The 25,267-nt window shown below is 36.8% G+C and overlaps 2 protein-coding genes across 5 annotated transcripts; both read right to left on the bottom strand.

The window, feature by feature from the left end:
• Positions 1–396: 396 nt before the first annotated feature.
• LOC135653423 (COP1-interacting protein 7-like) lies at positions 397–10,553 on the bottom strand. Its single transcript, XM_065175386.1, has 12 exons — positions 9,816–10,553; positions 9,067–9,246; positions 8,775–8,895; positions 8,663–8,702; positions 7,973–8,025; positions 7,480–7,541; positions 6,987–7,139; positions 6,285–6,505; positions 4,021–5,612; positions 2,565–3,482; positions 1,520–1,916; positions 397–743 (listed from the first exon to the last, which is right to left on the bottom strand). Exons 1-12 carry the CDS (start codon positions 9,872–9,874, stop codon positions 676–678), a joined length of 3,864 nt encoding a protein of 1,287 aa, XP_065031458.1. The 5' UTR covers positions 9,875–10,553; the 3' UTR covers positions 397–675.
• Positions 10,554–12,270: 1,717 nt separating this feature from the next.
• Positions 12,271–25,125, bottom strand: LOC103970088 (serine/threonine protein phosphatase 2A regulatory subunit B''beta). 4 transcript variants are annotated; one of them, XR_670623.3, is made up of 14 exons: positions 24,463–25,125; positions 23,130–23,378; positions 22,925–23,030; positions 22,738–22,837; positions 19,827–19,932; positions 19,537–19,627; positions 17,099–17,240; positions 15,928–16,075; positions 15,690–15,799; positions 13,946–14,102; positions 13,746–13,871; positions 13,453–13,640; positions 12,749–12,833; positions 12,271–12,665 (listed from the first exon to the last, which is right to left on the bottom strand). XR_670623.3 is itself a non-coding variant. In XM_009383725.3 (13 exons), exons 1-12 carry the CDS (start codon positions 24,610–24,612, stop codon positions 13,500–13,502), a joined length of 1,626 nt encoding a protein of 541 aa, XP_009382000.1. In that variant the 5' UTR covers positions 24,613–25,125; the 3' UTR covers positions 12,271–12,665; positions 13,453–13,499. The 4 variants fall into 4 exon arrangements, 1 of the variants encoding a protein (XP_009382000.1); XR_670624.3 differs by having other exon boundaries at positions 12,786–12,833; XR_670626.3 differs by having other exon boundaries at positions 12,749–12,785.
• Between the last annotated feature and the right edge of the window lie 142 nt (positions 25,126–25,267).

The raw sequence follows: 25,267 nt of genomic DNA, 5'->3' as shown, positions 1-25,267 counted from the left end.
TCATAATAATGTAACAATGTTTAAACTCCCAATATACGAATACCCTTTAAGAGTCACACATGTGTCTACACATTAATGATTTTTTATTATCGAAGAATGTATTAAAGGTTTTAAAGAATTTTACAATTCAAGATTTCTTAAAGCTCACTGGTAATTACGATTAAGAAACCTTAACCTGAGTTTTATTATACAAATGCTAATACGAAGGATTTATATTATATTATTGCGAGATTATGTATGCTATATAAAATTTTTGGAAGTCAAATATGTCCTTTCGAGACATGGAGAGAATAGATTTGTAACAGCTCCTTCAATTAATGCCATGCCCATATCCAAGTGTCTTTAAAGGCACACCTAAGGAACTACTGATACCACTGCCCTGATGTGGGAGGGCACTCAAAAGAAGGGCAATTGCATACAAATCGAATATGCACTTGATCATCCAAACTTAAGATTGGTTCATTCACAAGGGTACGAGTACAGACACAATGATGATATGAACAGCAAGGAATAATTAACAAAATTTACACCATGAGAATAAAACAATAGAGTGCATCGATCAGAAAAACCAAAAATATTTCAGTCCATTTGCAGTTTATGCTCGATGGAAGTGGATTCATCTTCGTCGTCTTGATGCATCTTCCTTGATTGTGTAAAAATGGAGCAGTGTGCTGATCATGCTGCCTGTTTCTTCCTGCTGTTCTTGCTTCGGAACGGCGAAAGAAGGGAGAATGCCCGAGAAACTGTACACAAAAAGTCAAGCCTTTGAGAAAGGCCTATCGAATCAAAATGAAATCAGAAGATACACGAAGAAACAGGCACCAATGACTTTCTTCAGAGAAAAGGAAAAGAAGAAGATTTTAGTTTGGAATCATGAGAACTTTCAGTTTCCTGCTGGTACCCGGGATTGTTTTAGGTACATCACACAGTCATCAGCAGAACAGCTTGAAAGTTGAAAAAGACATGCCTAATTTTAGTTCTTCCAGCAAGATTTTTTCATCTTGAGGAACAAGATTCTACAACACATGAGCTGACAAGACAAGGAAAGAAAGATGATGACCTACTGCATGCACATATTGTATGGGTTCAAATATGCTTGAATTGATGCTTGTGCGACCATGTTTAATATTCACTCTTATAGGTAATTAAATCATAAAAGAGCAGAATTTAAGAAGCACATTCGTTTCTTCTTTAAGGCTGCAACACAGCAGGCAAATCTACTAGCCTCCAGGTGTTGCATATGGATATCATATCAGTTGTACTCCTACTTAAACAACTGGGAGTAGCAAGTTTGCAAATGTAGTTTTGGAAAGTTTAAATAAGTTAGCAGCTGAAAATTAGGAAAGTGACACTTTAGTATGACCTAAGTTGTTGACAGAATTATCTTGGTAATGATAAAGATGATCCATTTCAATATATTCTTTCTTTCTGATTAGTTAAACTCAGTTGTTTAAGCAAGTCAAATTAAAATATTAACCACAAAATCATAAGTCCAATCTGCAGGAGATGAGAAACTTGCCGTCATTGGATGAAGCAGCAGCAACTGTTTGACCGCCAACAGATGAAGCATCTGACTGGAGATTACCTTCACCTGAAGCTGAGCTGTGGCTCTTTCGACCAAATTTTAGCAACTTTCTGAAACCTTTTGTTTCCTTGCTTCGAGGCTTCTCATGTGTTTCATGAGTTTGATTCCCCAAGTTTGGGTTCTCAAATCCAGATACATGTTTCATCTTACTCTCAGCTGGCATGGCAACTATTTCAGATTCTGATGCAGGTAGATCTCCATCAGGCCCAGATTTAGTGATAACTGGATCCTTCAAGGAAGTTGCTCTGGCAAAAGGGGCTTGATATGGCTTTTCTGCTGTGGTCGAGTTTGAGAACTTCTGAGGCTTATTACTCGGGTAAGGAACAACCCCCTGATCAGCATAAGCAACATACATCCATAATCAGCCTATCAGTAGCATTGGTTGTGCAACAAAGATGGATGCTTCATCTTTGAAAAAGTTGCAGTCAAAACAAAAGCAGAGACCAACAAGCTTAAATCATTTTCTTCTTGTCCACGATGACATAGCCTTTAGTGATCTGGTTAGATTTGATTGCTAGTCATTCCATAAGCAGCTGGCCCATGAACAATGGGCTAAAGAAATCACTAGACAAATCCATCAATGTTACCAGACAGCATAAAAATCTGAAACAAACTACTACAGAAATCACTAGACAGATCCATCAATGTTACCAGACAGCATAAAAATCTGAAACAAACTACTACAGATAGCTATTTGCTTTTTGATGAACTCAATTAAACGCTAATGATATTTTTTAAACTAAAGGCAATAGTATCAAATAAAAAAAGCTACATCCAAAAAAACTAAACTAATGGATTCCATGTTGTCTTGGTAACAATGATTAATAGCAGGAGCTAGAAGTCTCCCATGCTAAATTTGTGATTCCAAACTTTAAATGAAAGGATGTAATTAGGTTGAGAATAATATGTTCCCTTGAACCATATCTTTGTTGATAATCTCATATTAAAAATTGTGCAAATTTTCTCTGAAAAAATATACCTCACCGGAGCTTGGCTGTTCACACGACTTGCCTTCACCAGCATCCTCTAGCTGACCTGTAACAATAGGTGATGGTGGAGCATGAATAGCTGAAAATCCTGTACCCAACCCATCTCCATGTGATATCCCTTTTGTGCCTATTATCTCTTTATATTGCCGGACAACAGGAGCACTGACCACATGACTTTCAAGTAACACGACAGTCTTCTCGATCACTGGATTCTCATCGCTGTTGCCAGGTGGTTTATCATTGACCAATTTTCCTTTAATGCTATCAGAAGCATGAGAAGCTTTGTTTCCACTCCCTTTCTGCATGGGGTTTTTGCTAGCTGTTCCCTTTCCAACTCTTTCAGATGAAGATTTTATTGTTCTAATTCTAAGCCCTGGCAGAGTTGCTGACTTATTTTTGTCCAGTTGCCTAACTGCAGTAATCTTTTTCCGAGACTCATCAGCTATGCTTCTCTTAGGTGCCTGATCAGCAGCCAAAGTCTTCACCGAGGGAGAATGGCGAGTGTAGCTGCTTTTTGGATCAGAGAGTCTCTTCATTCGAAGAGAATCTGCCTTTGCTTCTTGCATGAGCCTGCTACTTTCTTTTTTCTCAGGCAATGAAGACGCTGATCGGGTTAATCCATGATTACTGCCATTTAATCTGCTGGATTTGATAACTTTCTGAAGATTGTTGGACCCAACTGAAGATGTCCTATATGGCAATTTTTGCAAAGGTGAAGAAGAAACAGGCTGTGTATCACTAAACTTTGATCCTTTGTAAGGACTTGGCGAAGTCTTTGCTGGTAAGCGGGCTTTTGTCTGCTGTGGAGTCAATGGTGACTGGGTGACATTAAAACTACTTCTTCTTGCAGCTATTCTCTTTTGTCTCTCTCTTTTCAAAGCTTCCAAACGCTTTATCTCTTCCTCTTCCTAAGAGTGAGCAGACCGACCAGTCAGCCAAGCAGACAAGCAAAACAACCTAACTAAACCACTACGATCTAGCAGATAAATGTTTCACATACAGTATACTCAACCATTTTCAAGGCTTCTACAACACTAACATCACACCAAAAAACTGAAAATTCATTCAATGTAAGCTGAACTGTAATTTTTAGTACATTCTTACAATATATTCTTGTCCAAAAACTGTGAAACATGGCTATAGGAAAAGAGTTCATTATTGACTTGTATGAACACAGTATTAATAATTTCTAAGGGAGATTAAAAGTAATTATATATATATAAAGACTGTAGATCCAGATGTTTGTGAAAATATCCAGTGACATTTTATTTTTGGAAGAATGAAAAAATAATATGGACTATGCTTATCCTGCAGGCTCCATAGAATGTGCTTTCTAATCTAAGCACCTCTCTGTTTTTTTCCCCCATCATTTTCTACTGTGATTAGCAACTAGAGAGATAGGAAAGAAACCAGACAACAAAAATTAAGATGAATCAAGAGAAGTACCCTTTCTTTCTTCATTTTCTGAAGATCAGCTTTATAAGACCGCAGCTTTTCTGCACGCTTTTGTGCTTCAGTCAAAGGGTTAAGCCTTGAGTATACCCCTTTCTTCACCAGTGCATCCTTCCTCCTTTTCTCCACACTATCATTTGTCGCTCTTAACTTCTTGTCTGATTTCTTTGATTCTTTTTTAGTGCTCACTGAGGGTTCCTCTTGGTTACTGGTTTCCAGCTTGGCAGCATTTCCAACAGGAATCTTAGAATCATAATCCATAGCCAGATTATAACCTACAGATGCACTTTCCAATCCATGCACAGGAACCATTGATAGATTATCTGGCTCATAGCTAAGTTGGCTTTTGACCTTATCATATGAACCCTGAGTTTTCTGAATGGTTGAGGGGAACTCAGAAACCATGTCAATAGCAGCTACGCTGTCTGATCCAAGATCCCATGAAATTGATCTATATGGAAGCACAAAGGATTCATCTGTTATGTTGCGTGATGAACTCTTGACCGCATTACCAGCACGCTCACCCACATGATCAATGAGTGGGTCAGATGAACTCTCATTGCTGAATTGCTTTTCTTGTCCATAAATCATGAATTCATCACTGTTCATTTGCCGATATGCTCCTCCTGCACTTTCTATTTTCCTGAACTGATTGTCTATTGAGTCTCTTCTATAACCTGAAATTAAAAATCGATCATCAGAAGCCGCTTGCTTCATTCGGTTTGCCTTCCCATTAGCTGAATGAAATCCTACTGTCCTTCGGTCATGAAAAACACCATAATCTTTCTCAGTAGAAACAATAGGATCAGCTTCACCTTTACCCTGTTTCCTCTTTGATGAAGGCCCTTTTCCTCCCATGAGCATATCTTCATCAGCTGTTCTTGACTTCTCTTCAGCTCTTAGTAAGAAATTCTGAAATGCTTGCCAATTTCCAGAATCTTGCTCTTCTCTATATACAGCATTATCATTGTCATAAGGATCAGAATTTTCTTCTGATTTTGTTCGACCCTCCTCCTCCTTTGAAGTCCTTGAAGAGTGCTTGTGCTTGTGCTTGCTTTCTCGCATATCAGAATGCACTTCTTTACTTTGTTCTACAGCTTCAGGTTCAGAGGCAGACTGTGATTCACTTTCGAATTCTCCTGCACCAAGCTTCTTAGACAAAATGTAATTTATGTTCCGAATGGCGACTACACCAGACTTTTTCTTTCCTGCCTGACCAATTCTTCTATGAGATTTATGACCATGAGAACCTTCTTTCTCGAGATCTGATGTATCTTGGTCAGTGTCATCCTGTGATCCTGTCTCAGATTGAACATCTTTATTATCCATTGACTGCCTTTTTGGTACCTTTCTGTGAGAACTGTTGAATCTAGGATCATCCGTTGGAGGATATGGGGCATAAAAACATGGGACACTCCCTTGATGGTTCTGATAATAAGGCATTCCTTGCGTTGAATAAGGTTGAAAAATATGACCTGGTGGAGAATGCATAGGGCATTGTGGATAAGTGGGATGTTGAAATTGACCTTGAAAATACTCGTGGAGGTGTCCCAAGGGCACCTTTTGATCTGAAGGGATCTGTTTATCTGAGAAGAAACAAATGCATCCAAGATAAATGATATGTCAAGCTATATATATATATATATATATATATATATATATATATATATATATATAATTCGATGTCAAGCTAGAAAGGAAATGCATGTGGAATTTGCACATGTATCTACTAGTTGTCTTAATACATGCTTGTGCTTGAGAATTCATGCAACTTGACTGATCTGCCTTAAAAGAAGTATTCTATAAATGGAAGTATTTCATAGGAAACTTCGATCAGGATGATATGCCAACCAAACAGAATAAAATTTGGCTTTATCATCCACAAGAAATGAGAAACTGTAATGTCGAAAACTAGATGGTAGGGATGATTGCACTTAACAATACATCAAATTGTAGAACTGGAAAACTTTAATGCATCGAGTAGTTTGGATTTCTTAGACAAAATATTAGAAATGGGCAACCCAGTGCATAATGCTCCTGCTGATGTAGGCCCTGTGGAGATCAATGTATGCCACCTTACCTCTATATTTGGAAAGGCTGTTTCCAAGATTACCTAGGGTTATGGTAGAATGGGGATGGTTAAACAATCTCTCTGCTAGAATGAATCTGAATTAAGGTGTTTTTCATTATCTGTCAATTTCTAAATGAAATTATGGTAGCTTCAGAATGATCTCAGCCTGCGAGTTCAGAGAATATACCGGGTTTTCCATCGTTCTCTGTGATCATATCACCACCAGAGATGGATCGTGCATCCACATGATCCTTTTGTATCATATAATCTGCAGCAAATATGATGCCCGAGCCATTCAAAGCAGAAAATTCAGACCGTGTTGACATTGCTACTGCAGCCTCAACTTCAAGCCATTGTCCAGTCTCATGCTTTTTCTTCCATAGCTCCATAAATTGAAAGCAAGCTTTCCTGTTTTATAAGGCGGGCAAAAGAGAAAACTATTGAGGATGAATCTAAGATGAAGGCAATATATCAAACAATGATCACTTGGCAACATATCAAATATGTCTTAGCCTTTTGACAATAATAAATTTCAGAATGTATGTCCATTTTTTTTCAGATGTATCATGACTTCACAATATTCTTCCCTCATTTAATGCACATGGTTCTTTCAGATTCTAACTTCATATATGTATCCTTTGTAATTCCTGAACTATTCTATATCATATGACCTATTAACTTGGAAATTAGTATAACTAGAATGAGCTTTCTTATTATTCTTCGTTCCTGCATCAAAATGCATCAGCCACTTTCAGACTTTAAATGTTATTCGAGATCTCCCACTGTCATTATTAGTTGATTCTATGTCTCAACCTGGTAGCCTGTAAATCAATATAACTGGAGCGTGCAATATTTAAGAATGTATTGCTCGAAAAAAAGAAAAACTTACTTTAAGCGTGAGGCACCAAAGCTTTCAGCAAATGGTATCAAATGTTCCATATTACTCACGTCAAACCCAGCTGCTGCAGCACGTGCAAAGGCCATTCCCTGTTCTTTCTGCAGTACCATTTTACGGGTTTCGAGCACTCTTAAAAGCTGAACTCTGCACAAAAAGCATTTGTGCATAAGATACAGGAACAATTTCATTACTTAAAATAATTATGTAATATAATTAAGATGAAAAGATAACATATGCATCCACAGAAGCCAGAGATCAATTCTTTGATTACCATTGCACTCATGTAAACTACGAGAATCTAAAAGAATGTAGGTGTTGCCTTTTTTCATTATCTTGTAATTAACTAGTGCTTTTAAAATATTGAATGGAAAAGACAACACAATTTACCTTGCATTTTTGGTAGAACATTCTTACAACTATTCTTGTATGCTGAAGGAGCAAACAGCAAAGAAAATAAACCAAGGACGTGTTAAGCTTCAGATACCTTGAGTTTGCCTCCTGTGTGGAGGATCCATTTGAATCTGGGGGATTTGATTGTGAACCAGGCTGCCATAACAAGAGAAACCACACTTATAACAATGTCTGATAGACAGGTACCGGATTTATAGTTAGGTATAGGTGTATGCATAGGTGTGTCTATGAGACCAGGTTACCATGAATCTCTTGCTGTATCGGTATCGAATTAGTGCTAGACATCAATGCATGTATGATCCTTCCAATATACATATTAAATGATTTCTCAAAATATTTGATTTTACAAATGATTATTTATCTCGTATATATATAGTGTTGATCTTGTGATAAATCAAGCATTTTTTAATATCATATCTGAGCTGTATTAGGTTCTTTCTCAACATTTGACATGAAAATGTCACTCAGTACTGTGTCATATTGGTATATCATAAAAGTTTCTAAACTATGTAAATGTAAACAATAAATATGTATGTGTGTGTGAGATGTCTGCATAAAATCGATACCTTATAAAGAATTATTGCCTTTTCTGTGTTAGGATCAACTGAGGTCTTCATACCTGCCATGAGCAAGCAACTGTACCAAGGTCAAAATTTTCAAGAGCACCAGTGGAACAGAATCTAAAATCAACATGAAAATGTGATGAGTCCATGCCATAAATGGTTGATGAAGCCAATTATAAACAATCCTTGAGAGTTTCGATTATAGAGGCTACTAGCATATAAGATGTATGAACCCCTCCTCATCAAGATTTCCAATATTCATTGGAGGAGCATGACCAGCTTCCATATGGAGGTTAGGAGGTGATCTGATCCTGATGAAAAGCCATTACAGTATATTTTGTTACTTGTGAAAAATGTTGATCATGTCAAATAAGTCTTCTTTGATGATGTGAACATACAATTTATGGTTGACAAAAGGTTCACTACTAGAAGGAAACTATTATAAAGATATAATAAACAATTTATGGTTAATCAACCCATGTTGTGGAGACTATTATAAAGATATGATGGAAACTTGATGAAGACTACAATTTTTTAGCCCTTTGGACAATATCAAACACACCCTTGAAATTAGAAAATTGATGTTACACATGCAACAGAAATAATTGAAAATCCCTTCCACTTTCTTTCTTTTTCTTTTCTTGAGGAGTAACAGAACTAGCTAGATGAATGAAATAGGTTAGTCTAAAGTACCTTCTGTGGAACCTGATGACTTCATTTGGTGACCTTCCACCTGCAAATGGCATAAAAAAAATGTCATTTGAACTTTACAAACAACACAGAAATGAGACAAATGGATACATACAGTGCTCAGGCCAAGATTATCATTGCCCTGAATGGCAATTGCATTCTCAATCTGCAAGATCTCAGACTCTATCATTGACACACGCTCTAGAACCTCAGGCGTGCTCACGAAACGAACAAACCTGTTGGTGTCAGAATTAGATGTTGAGTTCATGTATGTAAATATTTCCACATGCTCAAGTTTCTCCAAGAAGATGAAATGCAGCTTGATAATGGAGAAGGCAGACAGGTCATGTTTGAAGAGAAGCAATTACTCTGACAATGATTGCACACTTGAGAGAGCTTTGGTTTACCTCTCCATGGTGCCCTTGGTGAACCATGCTGCATCACTTTCCAGGTCTGGTTTAAGAACTATGGAATAGCCACCCTTGTCAATCTGATCCTGTGCAGCTTTCAAATGGGCAAGAAAAGGATTCAACAAGCCAGTTGCAATCTTCTCTGTCTTACCATTTGCTATAATGACCAGATCGCACCTGTTAAAAAGGAAAGCACAAGTCCATAATAAACAAGCATACCCAAAACCATCTACTTATAAGTTATTCAAGCCTAAACCTTAAGGATCATCATCCATATCCAGGGTTGTGAAACAAACCAAGAACCAGAAATCAATTTTATCGTGCACTATATTCTGTGAGCAATGATCTAAAGAGGTGATAGAAACGGAGATGGATTCATATCAATTCAAATGATATCACCAACTAAACTAGAAGTCTCAGTTCAATTCTTATCTTCACATCAACTGAGCAGTAAAGCATGAACTGTAACCACGTTGTAACGAAGGAATCCACCAGAATTTTGAATGGATTCATGTCCTCCAAATCCACTTCCAATGAGTACAGAAATCTATGAAGCTCTCCAGTTCAGACTCTACGAGATCTTGTCAACTCACCGACCGGCTCTTCCCACATTGCACAGTATACCATCAAAAAATCTTCCAAGATCCGAACTTTGGCCGATCTGGCAACTTCTCGGTCTCGTTCCATCCGCCCTTGCTCGAACCTTTACAAGAAACAGTGGCCGAGGAAAGGATCTGGCATTTTACCTGGTCCGAGTAGGCGTTAGCTGGAACACCGCCGAGTCTAGCCGAGCGTCCAGCCTCATTGCACGCGGAAGCAAAGATGTTCCACGAAAGACTAAATCTTCGATCCTTTCCCTCCCTCCCCACCTCTCCTCTCTCCACTATCTGCCTTCAATCTCCCTCTTTGGCTCACGATCGATCAGATCTCTGTCATAGGTAGGTTCTTGCTATGAAAAGCGACGCCCTTTTGCCTGAATTTAGATTCACGGAGGAGCAAAAGCAAAAGCCTAAACCAACAAAGAAATTCAAGGAAAGAGCAATAAGCAAACGGCGACGGAGAATGCTACTAGATTCCTCTAAACTGGATCTTTTAATGCCGACTGCAGGAATAAGCAGAAACCAAAGGTATAAATTAGATAGAGAGTAGAGAGGAGGCTGAGGAGGAGGAGGAGGAGGAGAAAGAGGACGACTGTAGGCTCACAAAAGAAGAGCTTGAGAACAATGGCAGCAAACTAGGGTATCAATGCACACAACCCAAAGAACAGAGGTAAAGAGAAGTGATGCAGATGAAGTGAATTTGGCCTTGGGGAAGAAACAAACAAAGCTAACAATTTAAGAGAGAAGGTGTGGGGGACGAAGTTGAGGAGAGAGAGCGAGGCTTTGGATTCGGACAGGACAACCGGGGAATTGGTGGAACAGAATAAAAAGCAGAGTGCTGTAGTCAAAATAATGGTGGAATATGAATGAGAGTGAGTGAGTGAGTGAGTAAGAGAGAGAGAGACAGAGAGAGATGGTATGGTGGCTCAGAAGCGAAGGAAGGCTTTGAGTGAAATGGAGTAGAAGGAAACGTGGGGTCCACGTGAGCCCCTGAAGTAGAAGGGCATTTCTGGGTTCTTCCGGTGGATACAAACTTGATAAGAGGAAAGTTTATCCCTTTTTTGTTGCTTCTTTTTAACATCATCCTACTGCATAATTTTCCTTCACAGAAAACAAATCCATGCAATCTCAGAGGAGATTAAAACTCTCATGTTTCTTCTTTTAGGAAGATAAAGAACTATATGTTCTGTAATCAAAATAAGAAGAAGAAGAAGAAGAAGAAGAACAATAAAGTTTTAAAAGGTATTCTTCAAGTCAAAATGTGGGTGGGAATGTATGATTTGGTATGGCAATTAATGATTGTGGTGCAGGCATTGAATGAACTTTTCTGCCAAAGTTAGAGAAACTTGTCATGTTGTCTTCATTGACAAGCTGGTCATGAACATCACAAGGCATCAATCTCTAGCTTGGGCAGTGTGGGGGAGTGAATGCAAAAAGTTAACTACTTAGATATCACAAGGCATTAATCTGGATATCACTTACAAGGAAAAAATGAACTAGTTAGATACTGAAAGCTACATGCTAAAACCCTTCAAGAACTGTGACATTAATGGTGGCAAAAGTTTTCTGATTTAGATTACACATGTTATTTTTGGACTAATAAAATACATTCTTGAGGATTTGGAAAGCAGTGTCTATGTCAAACCCAGTAAAGTAAAATAAAGTAAGTGATCATATTGGCCTCTCTGTGGTGGGAGAGATGGAGTGAGACTGGGAATTTACATTGTTTTTGCTTTTGCTTTGAAGAAACAAGATTGGCATCTTTGGACCCACATCATACTGTAGCTTTACAACAATAATATAAATCAATTCGATGGACTGTACTATGATGCCTTTCGATCTTCTTTCTATGATGCCTTACAACAATAATATAAATCAATTCAATGGACACACATTAACCTTCCATATGGTAAAAGTCTCATGCAGTGGATCGTACTTTTTTTTGTTTTTTGGTTTACATCTAATCTGAAAACCGGATCAAAAGAGATTATTTTGATTTTTGGTTTACATCTAAGCAGGTGGATCATGTTGTTGACTCTTCTCCTCTTACTATTGTTTCTAGTAATTTATTAGACTTAGAGGTGTCCTTTCATGGTAGAATTGGAATGTCCTAAGAAATATTGAGAATATTTTCCGATCAAAAGATTAAGGAATCTTACGGAGCTGAAAGCCTCTTTGTCTTGCCTCAACTCTGAGGATGAGACGAACCTAATTTGTCTTAACAAATAATATGTCAAGCTTTGATTCAACATATTAACTAATAAATATGTGGAAGGTTGGGAGTAATCCTAATAGATAGATTTATCATGATGATTAACTTTCTCCTTATTTATTCTGCTATCCAAAGCTAAGTAAATGGTTGATGTTGCTCTTTTTTTGAGTAATCCTAATAGTAAATGGTTCATTTCTTCCAACAATATGAAGTCCTTACCAACTTGAGAATTGCTATTTTTCATGATTGGTAAGTCTCATATATAGCAACAAACATGCCATAATACCATCTGGGGAAACACACTCATGCGAGGAGAGAAATACCAATAAAACTGCTATTGTACTCCCAAAGAATTGTAGGAACAAAAATAAATTAGAGGAAAGAAATGGATAATGGAAAATCATATCCTTAGATTGGTAGGTACCCCATCTACAATGATGTGATCAACAGGAAAATTGGATTTTTCTTCTTTGAAGCAAACAAATGTCTCACCTTATGTACTAGGCATTACCGGATTTGAGCAACACACTCCCAGAATGCCCACCTACTAGCTTTCAATCACCATGAAAGCAAAAAAACCTTTGCAAGTCATGAAAACATACATTTACAACTAAACCTTCCTGATGAAATTGTAGAAGCTAAAATTTGGGCATGCTTCTCCAAATTTCCACCAGAGGAATATCTGTCTGATGCAAGCCTTTATCTGATACAATCTGTATAGATGCTCCAAGCAAGTCAGCTTCTGGGAAGCGTCCAGAATATCATCAAATGCTTCTGTCAGGCCCCTAAAGATGAAAATGACAAAGAGCTCAAACTAAATAAGCAATCAGATTAAATAAAAAAAAGAAATGCTGATGTGTATACATACATGTAAGCTACTGTTGATGAAAGAAAATGTTTTGTACCTACAATTCAGCAGATTAAGCTCAACTCTTCTGGAACATAGAACTAACCTACAGGATAGGAACAAACGAGTCTCAACACTAATGAGAGTAGAAAATGGAGATAATCCACTTTTTCTGTTTTAAATGGATATTTTTGCAACAATATCAACTTTTGGATAAGACTGGGTAAGTACAGTATTATGTGATACCATCCTAATCAATTATTCTGATCAATTCACACACATCAAAGAGATAGTAACAGTTCATAATCTAACTCCAAAAATGAGATAATATGACATTATTTTGCTCAGGAATTCTTTCTCCCAAAAAAAATTGCATGCCTGGCCATCATACTAATTTTTCATATTTAGTTAATTCTCCTGTTTCAGCATTAAAAGACTTAACAAGAAAATGAAATCAGAAGATGATGCCATGGAATTATTTTATACGAGTAGGTATATGAACAATTCATGATTCAAATTTAATAAATTTCAAATATTCCATTAAAATCTTTCTCAGTAATTAATTGAAATTTATAGTTGACTGTAGCACTAATTTCTTCCTGCTAGCGACTGCAACTAATGCCTTTCTTGGATAAAAGTTGCACCATACAAATGGAACAATTAAAAAATTAGAATATCATGGCACCCCAAAAAATGAAAAATCAACAAAAGAATGAGCTGCTCACCATAAATAATCTTTTCTTTTATTTTTGGCAATGAACCATAGATTGTATTAAAAGGGAGCCTCGAGTGATTCATCCCATATGTCTCCGCTTCCATTGGAGGCATCTTCACCATCTTCCTCCATAGACAGCCTAATATATTCTCTATGTGCAAAACGATCCCACTCAGTCAAAGTTGGATTTTCACGTTCCTACATGAACAATTACAAGCAGAACAAGTTACATTAGACTGATGAAGCATGTTCCTTGCGTTCAAGGAAGTTACTGTTGCTGACAAAGCAGAGAGATTCACTGACCTGTCGAATTAGAAATGGATCACGTGTTTCAAATGCCATGAATTTGTTGAGATTAAAGAGGATGTTAAAAATATTTCCTGAAAGTTTGCCGCCTTTCAAGTCATGCAGTGTAAAGTAGCTTTCATTCTGCAAGAAAAAATTGCCAATTTTAAAATTTTTCCCAATCTCATCCTATCCTACAAGTTGGGAGAGTTGGTCACCTCTGGACCAATCATATCAATCATCTGGCATAATATGTCCTCAAAGAGTACAGGTTCTTGTGCCATACATTCCATACGATGCAACTGTTCCTCATAGAAAAACTGCATCTCGTTGGCAGTTAAAATTCCATTACCATCCAAATCTATACACTTGAACCTGAAAATCAGTATATTCATAATAAATATTAAAACGAGAAAGGGAGAACAGTTCCAACCAAAGACTAACCAAACAAATTAATGTAACACTCAGAATTCTTCTAATTCATCATTCACATGGAACAACAATAGAGGTGCAGTAATGCCAGCTACTGTTTGCCATCAAACCACCATGAATTGTTAAAAAGGAGGCCAGAGTATAATCTCCAAAATAATGTAGAAAAATTAACCAAGAAATTGACATTCAAGGGTATGCCATTACACCTACATTTACACGCCTAGGGCTGCCTGCAATGTGACATGTGCACTAAGGTGATCTTTTAACCAGTGGGCTATCATGTTTGTAAATAAGTCACAATCGAGCAAAATACTTAATAGCAAATCATGTATGACTCTAGTAATATGAATATGAAGAAGTTCCACTACAAGGTAAATTGTCACTTAAATGAATGTCCATAGCCAAGTATCCAACAAGGAGACATGAACCTGAAGAGAGAAAAAATGTGGTCTTATGATATTATCATAAAATGGTCACATATTTAATGGGTTTAGGATATTAGTAACTCTTCTCTTGATAACAGATAATAACTGTCATGTTGGGAAAAACTGAAACAAATATAAAAATTTAGCAACAAAGATGAATAAGATTTAATTTGGTTGACAGTTAAGTTATGGATTGTTCCTTGGTGCCAGCATGAGAAGCATACACAAAAAAGGATGTTGAGATGATCAATTAATAATTATCTCCTAACCAAATAAATGACTTCTTCAACAAAAAATTATATAGACGTAGTGGCAGGCTATATATGTCAGACCAAAACATTGGGAAATTGGTTATCCATCTGGTATAAGACATTACAACACCTCAAAATGTTTGTCAGTTAAACATGAGTGCTCAGTCATCAACATATGAGAAGAGCCTAGACCAAAATACAACCTAACAAGAGCTTTCGAGGCAATCCAATATTCTTTCCCCAATGTTTCTTCTCTTAGTAGGAAATCTTCACTATCGCATGATCTGGACAAATGCTCGGATAAGAAAATGTCTGTATGTCTGTCAAAAGTTCTTAATCATCAACATATGATAAGAACCAAGACCAAAATACACTCTTACATGGGATTGGAGGCGTGCCAATATTTCTTTCCTCAATTTGTTTCTAGTAGGAAATTCTCACTGATTCATGGTCAGCATGGGCATGTACATCAATAACATACCCACGACTTAAATAACACAAGGAGAGCCAGTTTAGTGAGTTAAAGAAGCTTATTAGAGAAATATCGATAAACAAAAGTTTTGACTAAATACAGTTTTATCTTATGACTCATGGTGATCTATAATGTGTAGCGGATCTTCATGTTATTGTATAACCAAGTTGTCAAACTGTTACAAATTGACAACATGTCATAATGATCAGAAGACCTAGAATTATTAACCAGATCCATTATGTCACTAAAAAAAATCTTCCAAGGAAGTAAAGCCAAGGTGGAAGAAATTATGTTTAATCAGATAATATAATCATAAAAATCATGCATATGAAATCTAAAGATTTATTATCATCAAAAGTTTGCACAGAATTGTCGCTATTACCAATACTCAAGGCTAGGCTCAGCTGATTTATCCTCCTCTGCTAGTATAAAATACACAAAATCTTCATACCCCATCTTCCCGTCAGCCTTGCTTTTAAATTTTCTGGGAACCTAGATGGCAATTAAAACACATTAAACATCACGAACAAAATCCAACAACAATGATCGTTTGTACAACTCTTGACTATCACATGTTATGCTAGACTCCCAGTATTTTGAAACAACAGATTGATGCAAACCTGTGAAAAGATCCTTTCAACAATTCTATAGGTTAGCGCATGGTTTCCATATCTGATTAGGTTCTCTTTATCAATCAAGAAATCATGATCTGTATCAAGCTCCCAAAACTTACAGTATATCACATAGAAGTGCTCGTACGAAAAGTACCTGCAGGTATAAACACTATCAGAACAATGCTATTCTCCACTGTAAAATGATCCTAATTACTTACACAATGTACAAATTTGTGAAACAATTATTATTAAATACCAATGGTTCATAATTGGTGGCACTAATTACCAAGACCAACAATCAAAGAATATCAGGCTGGCATATAACGTATAAAATAATTTCAAACATAATAGTATAAATGAGCTGGAATGCAACTGCATATTTAAGAATTATCATAATCAGTTCGCAATTACCATCAGGAAAAGGGTAAACCTGGTGTGTGAGGCTCTCATCAATACGAAGTCACAATATATGCAACCTTACCCCTGTAACTAGGAAGGTTGTTTTCGTGACTAAAACCTTGGTCACCAGAAGGGACAACATTGTCGATGTACCAAAGCTCGACCTCATAGCCATTACCATGTGATGCAGCAATGTAAAAACAAGGGAGACAAAAATGCAATGAGTTCAAAAATGTGATTTTCGCTTTGGTTGACCAACTCCTCAGATTCCAATTTAAAAGAAATATATAAGGTTTAGCATTCAGTTTATTATTTAACTTCTATCACGAATTGTCTATGCTATTTAAATATACTGAAACTAATGGAATTTTCAACATGCAAAACCAGTAGTTTTCATATCTGTATTGACCAAAACTGATCTTTCTCCTAAGAGCTAGTTTTAGCTTGAAAGTTTCGATAAAATTTTAAGCCTTCGTATGTACCAATAATACAAGAAGGTTCTCCATAAGCACTACTATTTTGAACAAATCTCAAAATCATCAAGTCTAGTCTTAATGAACATGCCAGAACAAAGGATTCCATTACAGACATTTTCACATTAAGCCCTACACCAACTAAGATTGGACATTGTCAGATACCATCATTTGCTAGATGCATAATAGAAATTGAAAATATAATAGCACCTACAGGCATTTATAATACAATATTATGTAAACTTGCAAATCATATCAAACAGATCTACAAGACATATATAAGAAGCACATCAGCAAAATGTCACCTCAAAACTTTGTTAATATCTTCTTCTTCTTCAGCATGTTGCATTGCAGCAATTAAATCTCCATGTTTCAGTTCTCTGAGGGTAAGTTGACCATTTCCAGATCTATTCATATAGTAAAAAATTCTGTATATGACAGTTTCAGCTGGCAAAAATGTTCCATTATCAAATGAATTAGAAAGAGATGCTTTCATGGCGTTCAGGAAGTTTGAAAACCAAATATGATTAAAACATTTTAAAATGTCATAGAACACACGGTATTAGATGACAACTACTGTTTGTAATTATCAACCTTGAATATGCAACACAAGGTGGAATTATCAATAAAATACATGAGTAACAGCCTAAGACAACTGAATCGTGATATGAAAGAAAAGGTGTTTGATGAGCATGATGATTATAAGATGTGATGAGAATCATAAACAGGATGAGTTTGACCTGCCATCAACACAACATGTGCCAAGAAACTACATGATATCCCATATATAGAAACATAAAGCCAAAAGTAGTAGAATTCTCACAGCTTTTTCTTCACACGTAGACAGTAAATGATAATTTGCTGAAGTGTAAATATCTTGCTGATTTTAAAATGATAACTACAGCAGCTAAACATACAATAGAAACTAAATCTTAAGTATTTAAATTATACACACAATAGAATAGGTCTAAAAAGAAATTATTTCAGCAAAATAAAATAGGAATCCACTCAACTATACAATTTTACTGCCAAGGACCATACATTGAAGACTGATATTGTCATCGATGTTGTGCAGATTAGGTAACTGATAACTCATCTCTCTTCTCTGTCACCTCCTTTCATATTTTATCATCACCTTGCACATGCAGTTCAATCAGAGAAGAAAGCCTGTTGGTTCATTCAAAGGCTTTTTGGTGTGTCCTAGTGTTCCTTAACTCTAAAAAGCCAGAAGAACATCTTCCTGTTCTTTCTAATCACAATTAATAGTTCTTTCAAATATTTTAACTATAAGATTCATTAACTGGATAGACTATCAAGTGCATGCCTTCCTACAGTCTCATTCAAATTGTATTGGACAGCTATGAAGAAAGAAAACATATGTTGTCTAGTATGTCAGGCTTCCAAGAGAAGATTATGCTCTATACATCACATGATAGGTGTAGCTCATCAAGTCAGAGAAGCATTTAGAGTTGATGAAAAGTATACCCCTTGTTTTGTCCATTAAGAACATAGGGACTCTTTGATGCATTCCCTGCATAGTGAGCTCCAATTCCAAGCCATGTTGGCCAAGGAATCATTGTCACCCAATCCCTCTAATTTTGCTACCTTAACAAGTAGGTATTAATTATTTGATGCTTAAACAATTCATAAAGAATATTACAGACCTCTACAAGTTATTAAGTGGTTACACTAGACTTTTTTAAAGGTTAGCCTCGTCAATAAAAACCACATTCTTGTTTTACTCACAAGAAGTCATACTTTTGTCACATGTTGATAACTATGTCGTACATCACATAAGCACATTATATTGATAAATCCAGAACACTACAAAAAAGAATAACTACTAAATACTATTGTTGTCAAAACATATATCAATCACTCATTGCTGGTACGATACTATTCATTTTAAATTTTTATTTTATTTGACATTTAAATCCTTGCTACAAAGTCTCTTGAAGCCCGAGTGCAAAGCTTAAGTGCATACCTTTAAGGAAGAATGTTCAATTGACTAATCTTCTCTCTCTTTTTTGTCAAAAAACAAAACATCTATCATTTCAGAACAAGTTTTTGCATCACATAGATCTCACAATCAGTAATGAAGACAATACTAGTAGAAGATGTACAAAATTATTGAGATCTGCCCTCTAGACACTGGGCCTTTAAAAAAATAACTCCAGACACACATTTAAGGAATGCATCAATGAAGGATATGAGCATTATGTAAGGGAAAGGTCAAAATGTGAAAGATTGTCCTCAACAATTGAAACTTATAGAAAGTAATCCATTAATTTATGCATATTACTGGCACGTGGCAACTTAAATATCACAAAAACAGGCATATTTCAAGCATAAACCAATACGGTCAAATGATGGATGCCATTTGAATACAATCAACAAGACCATGTATTTTCAAAATGCATATAAGTATCACTTCGAGAGGAGATCTTTGTCATTACAAGAGATATTCAAACAGACTGTCTTTTTGGTTTTCTTTCAGATTACAACACAGCAACACACAGTAATAAACAAATCAATTTTTTGTTTAACCATTCAGAGTACCATAATAGAACAATGACCATTTGGCATTTGAACTATTTATCTGCTACAAACAGCGTGTCATACATATACAAGTATATAATTTGTGAAACTAACATCATGGTATATCAGCCAACCAACTTATCCAATGTCAAACATAACAAGATACTTAATAGCATAGATTTATTTGTCATTAGTAAGAACTCACCATATCTTTCCTGAAATTCAGGTGTCCCCTGTAGGAACTCCAAACCCGGATGGGTTGCCAGAAGTTCGCGCAGGACTGGTTTAAAGTCCTCCTACAGAAATTTAGAGTAAATAGAAACATACAATTCAATATAAGAGTATTGAAATCCTAATATCAGTACTTGAAGAAATAACACTGTTCCATAATTAATGCACCATTGACCTTATACTTCAGTGACTATAATAACTGTGCGAACAACTCCCTAAGAAATAGTTTTTTTAAGTGCTTTGGAAAAGATAAAGAAGACAAACCTGAGTGAGGTACTTGCGATCTGCTTGCTTCAAAATTGTAAATATTTGTGTAGCTATATCCTTTGTCATCATGTTGCCATTGACCCAATAAACGATAAATGCATCCCTAATATAGTATCAGAAATGACCAACTAATCAAAGTTGTGCGAGGAGTACCTCCAATGAGATAAGACAAACACAATAAGTAAATGGCTAAGCCTTTTTCTAAATAACTAATGAACCTACATGATGTAGAAGCAAGAAAATAGAAATGAAATAAATGGCTATAATCAAAGAGGGATGAGCCCAGTGGAATTATCTAATTACATAAAAAATAACCATGTTGTTGCCTGTCTTTGGTATCACACAAAGCATAAGGTGACTTGACCAGTGACCAACCAACAAAAAGCAATCTTGTATATGTCGCAGACGATATTAAGTTACTCAAGAAAAAGCTTCAAATGTACTGCATGTCAAGCAAACTGGTGTACCTAAACTCACACATGCAAATGCACCATGACAATGAATGCACTTTGTTCCAAGAAACTAAGGTTTAAAAGATACATTCACCAGTGATTTCAATAAGCGCTTGGGCGCTCGCCTAGGCGCTCGGGCGAGGCGAGGCGAGGCCCGAGCGCCTCGCTTCATGTCCAAGTGTTGCGCTTCAACGAGGCGCTCGCCCGAGCCCAGGCACCGGGCGCTTCGGGCGAGCGCCCGGGTTAAACCAGGCGACCGAACCAGTGTTTTACGTCTGGTTCGGTCTCCGGTGCTTTAGTTGGTTCAATCAAACCATCTAAATCACCAATAGGCTCCCTCTCACGATTTTCCCGACTTCCCCAACCCTAACACTCGCGATTTTGCCGTTGAGATTTCTTCTCCGTTGTCATTGCTCTCTGCTGCCGCTGCCGTTGCCATTGTCACTACTCGCCGCTACCACAATCGTCGCTCATCGCTGTTGTCGTCGCTCGTCGCTCGCAGCTCCCGCTCCCACTCCCACTCCCACTCCCGCTATCGCTCGCCGCTCCCGCTACCGCTGTCGTTGCCTTAGCAGCCTCGGTCTTCTCACACTCTTCTCACTATACTGTTGACAGTATACTACTAACTGTATACTAATAATAGTATTTTTATTTATTAGATTAATAATATATTATTTTAATTTTAATACTATTAATTTTTATTTATTTAAAATTATTGTTAGGTTTCAGAATAAATGGCAAGTGTACAGAGCAACTCAATAGATTTGATGTAAAATTTTTTGTTTTGATTTTTGAGACTTTTTATTAATATGACATTGTGATTTTGTACTCGATTTTCTTAATTTAATAGCATATTTTTTATTTAAATAATTATATTAATTATATTATATATTTTTATATTTTAGCGTCTCGCTTCGCTCGGGCGAGCGCCTAGACGAGTGCTTAGCGCCTCGGGCGTTTTTGGACCTTGGCGCCTTTTGGCGTCTGGCGCTTTTTAAATCACTAACATTCACCAAATCTTTTCTAGCTCTGTTTTCACAAGGTCCAGCCCTCAAATATATATCACTAAAAACCCATAACTTCGAAAGGCCAAAACCAAACACTTTAAAACTTTCCTATCTATGGTCCAAGTCATATTAATGGTGGCCTAGTGCATGAGGCTAAAAGTTCTGAGAAATGTCCAAGGTGGTTTGCCATCACCTTCCTCGTAACAAAAATCTAAAATCAAATCCAAGTCCATCTGTAATAGAAGTAGCCATATCTAACCTACATAAGTCAATAAACAATTTGAATCAGGTAAGGACAAGGATAACAACCATCAACAAACTTAGAAACGGTGTGACCTGCTTACACAATTTAACTCGACACCTTGAACCCAATTAACCTATTAATGATGCAATTTATCAACATAGTATAACTAAATATGACATATTTGACAAATTTAACCTGATTATTCATGGGATCAATTCAGGTCAGTCAGGTTGACTACTGAGATAAGTAAGATTTATAGTTTAAATCCATAGAGTCCAAATGATCCTGCTAATTTCATCTCACATCAAGCCGAGTTTAGGATCAAATTAAGAATTGCCATCATAGTTGCATATACGACTAGCAATTCAAGTTCTTACACCCAAGTCACAGAAAAAGCAATCTTACTATGGGGCCAAGACACACAAAGTCACCATATTAGAATATTTTTATGATGGCTAGCAAGTAGCATGTGCAAGTATATTTCCAGATGTAAGGGCATCTGGGTATAGAGATATAAAATTTTATTTAATAAATATATGAAGGCCTAGTTATCCCCATACACTGAAGATGGAAAGTTTGACACAGACCTTCTAGCTGACCTAAAAGTTGAGTGTACAAATTACCTGACTCATCATCCAAAAAAGACCATCTAATAGACTTAAAATTTGCAATTTGCAGCCTGCAGTACTACTACAACAACAAAGCTGTAATATCCCAACAAACCTGCAGTACTAACGCTTACTAAATGGCAACATCACATTAAGTTATCAAATCAATGGCAGACTCTGGTTCTAAAAGAAACTCAGTTAAGATAGTAGTAATTGTAGGCAATGAAGAGAATGAACCAATCCATGTTAGTTGTCGGACACTTGATACATTAGGCCTCTCATGATGAGGAGCAATGGTTGAAAACAAAGATCAATAGAAATGGGGTTTGTGTGGATGAAAGTTGTCAGTTGTCTCTACTAAGGAGCAACAACAAATATAATAAGCCTTTGAAAGGGATAAGACAAGTTCAGACAAATAATCAATGGACAATCAGCAGTTTTATCTTGAAGATCAAAAAAATGGAACTGAAAATCAAACAAATATATGCAACTAAATAACTAATACAAGTTTAAACAATGAAATGGAACAACTCAAGCTCCTAAAGAGCAAAGCATAGAACAGTGTGCTTTATAAATCTTGATTCTGATGAGCTATACCTTGTCACCATTCCAGTGCATTCCACATCAATCTTTCTAAAAAGAGAACTTGAAAGAAATGATGGCAACTTGCAGATTTCCTTCGTAACTGTTTTGAATTCTAAGAAGGAAAAAGTAATAATCTTTAGCCAGTTGATATGGAATATAACACACGATTATAAGTCTTGCAACATTAGTGCATATTCACCTTGGATTTGTAGTCCATCCATGTTACCAAAGAAAAGATAATCAATTCTAGATAAGCATTGATCTTTCATTGCTTTTGGAGGTGGACGCCCATTTTGGAAATAGAACTGTGTTGACATCAGTCAGTTAAATCAGAAACCCATTAGCCACCTAGAGGAGATGTTTTGGTCTGAATAGAACAAAAAATTGGTCAGCAGTTAAAATACCTGAGGTATAACTTCTTTGACAGGTTCACTCACTAACTTTAATGGAGAACCAAATGGTGAAGGTCCAGCTCCTGAACTACGCTTCATAAAACGGGGAGATCCAGAAGTGCTTCTAGGTGAGAGAGGAGGTGCACTGCCGGCAGGAAACATGGACGGCAGTGAACTGTTAGTGGCAGCATTCGATGTACTAGAGCTGCCAGCAGCATTTAAAGGTGAACCTGATTTCACATCTTCAATCAATGACTTAACCTGAAATCAAAAAGAAAAACATTGGCAGGGCAAGCATAATTACTGGGCCTTATATCTGGATTTCAACCTAGGACATATTGCACTCTAGATGTTTTAAGAGTACAACTTATAAAGAAAACTGACATCGATCGACAAAGTGGAAGTCTTGTATAAAAATATAAGATAAAAATGATTTATATGCCACTGCTGCATGAGAGGCAAGCAAGACCTTCTTCTTTCTTTGGGTATAATCTAAATGATCTAAATTATAATTTATAAATAGGAAATTATGATGCATAAAAATTTTACTAGACATAATATCTTGATGTCACGTCTGAAATGAGTTATACCAATACAGGATACAACATAAAATATAAAACAAGAAAGCCATTTTTCCATGACAGACAGCCACAAATTCAAATCAAAACTAAAATGGAAGGAAAATAAGTTTTAAGTGCCCTTAAGAGATATGTTGTGTATCATAATTAACCACCACTCAAATGATGTTGCCTTTAAGAGCATCCATCACGAAGAACAAAACCAAAATATGATTATATAATGAATTATACTTCAAATCTGAGTCTATAGGGAGCGGGACCAACAGAGCACCATGCACAGGCAGAATGTAGTTAGCTTGTTGTTTAGAAAAGCTAGGTCTTCAGAAAAGTTTCAGTTAACAAAAAACTGTAGAATTGATTCCAGATAATTCTAACAAAGAAAATATATAGACCTTTCTGCATTTCTGCTTAGGAGATCCGTCCCATTTTAGAAATTGAGTATCTACAAAGATAATGAAACTTAATAAAGAATGCAGTTATTTCGAAAGAAAATACTTAAATGCCCCTTCTAACACCACAAGAAATTAATAAGATAAATTTCAGAATCAAGGCTAAATCCTCCATGAAGCCAATTAAGCTAACCAATCTCCAGAAACAAGGAGACCGTCCTGAATAGATGACTAATTAAAGTTCTTCCAAAAGCGTCATCGACAACAAGAACGTCTACGATGCTATGCAGAAATGAAGTTTCCACCACTTCCTACTGATGAAACGAAGGGAAACATTTTCATTGACTGGCACAAAACAAATAACGAAAGAATACGTACCAATTTTCCCGTTTCTGGCAACGAAAGCCACTGGAAATACAGCTCTTCAGCCATTTTAGGTCTCTCCTTAAGAGCCAAATGGGACAGCTCCGGAAGCTGCAGAAGCTCCGGGTCAAACGACGCCACGTACCTCACCGTCTCCGAATCCATTCCAGCCAAGCCCTCTCCCTCAACAAAACGAGGAAAACCGACAAAAAGAATGCAAGAAACCCTAGCCCCCAAGTCCCCCTCACAAAAAGAATCAAAAAACTAAATCTTTCAATTCAAGATTCAAGGTGGACAAACCCTAGGTCCCCAAATCGGATCCTCTCCCTCCCTCCCCTTCCCTATCCGAACCAAAGAATCCAAACCCTTAACCCAGCCGTCGAATTGATCCAAGAAACCCAAGATTGGAAGCTGAAAGCCTGAAGAAGCTTCAGATCGACTAGGATCAGTGGGATCCTCCTGGTCTCCGGCTGCGGAGCTTCATGAAGCGAGATCGCCCTCGAAATCAGTCGCTCAGGAGGCCGCGCCCCATCGAAATCGGAGGAAAGTACGAGGATTTTATCGGGAATGAGATCGAATTCGGATCGCAGAATTCGCCGCCCTCGATAACCGAGTAGGGAAGAGGAAGAGGTGGCCTTAGGACCTCGGAAAGCCGAGAGAGAGAGAGGAGAGAGAAAAAAGAGAGGGGAATATTATGGCGATCGCATATTTATAGCATTGTTTGATCGATTGATATCATGGATCTGAGCCGTCCGATTAATGTGTTCTTGAGCTATTTGATCTATGGGCGATTGCCATTAAGAATGCCCCACATGGCTAA

Source organism: Musa acuminata, chromosome BXJ3-11, assembly GCF_036884655.1.
Source record: "Musa acuminata AAA Group cultivar baxijiao chromosome BXJ3-11, Cavendish_Baxijiao_AAA, whole genome shotgun sequence".
NCBI classification, from domain to species: domain Eukaryota; kingdom Viridiplantae; phylum Streptophyta; class Magnoliopsida; order Zingiberales; family Musaceae; genus Musa; species Musa acuminata.
This window is presented reverse-complemented; position numbering and strand designations above follow the sequence as displayed.

Excerpts from the sequence above, each read along its gene's own strand:
- LOC135653423 (XM_065175386.1), bottom strand. The coding sequence starts at position 9,874 with ATGAGGCTGGACGCTCGGCTAGACTCGGCGGTGTTCCAGCTAACGCCT. Across the intron at positions 7,542-7,972 it reads AGGCAATAATTCTTTATAAG|CCTGGTTCACAATCAAATCC; the intron begins GTATCGATTTTA and ends TTGTTATGGCAG. Across the intron at positions 5,613-6,284 it reads AGAGAACGATGGAAAACCCG|ATAAACAGATCCCTTCAGAT; the intron begins GTATATTCTCTG and ends GTTTCTTCTCAG.
- LOC103970088 (XM_009383725.3), bottom strand. The coding sequence starts at position 24,612 with ATGGATTCGGAGACGGTGAGGTACGTGGCGTCGTTTGACCCGGAGCTT. Across the intron at positions 23,031-23,129 it reads TCAAAGAAGTTATACCTCAG|TTCTATTTCCAAAATGGGCG; the intron begins GTATTTTAACTG and ends ATGTCAACACAG. Across the intron at positions 15,800-15,927 it reads TTGAAAGGATCTTTTCACAG|GTTCCCAGAAAATTTAAAAG; the intron begins GTTTGCATCAAT and ends ATTGCCATCTAG.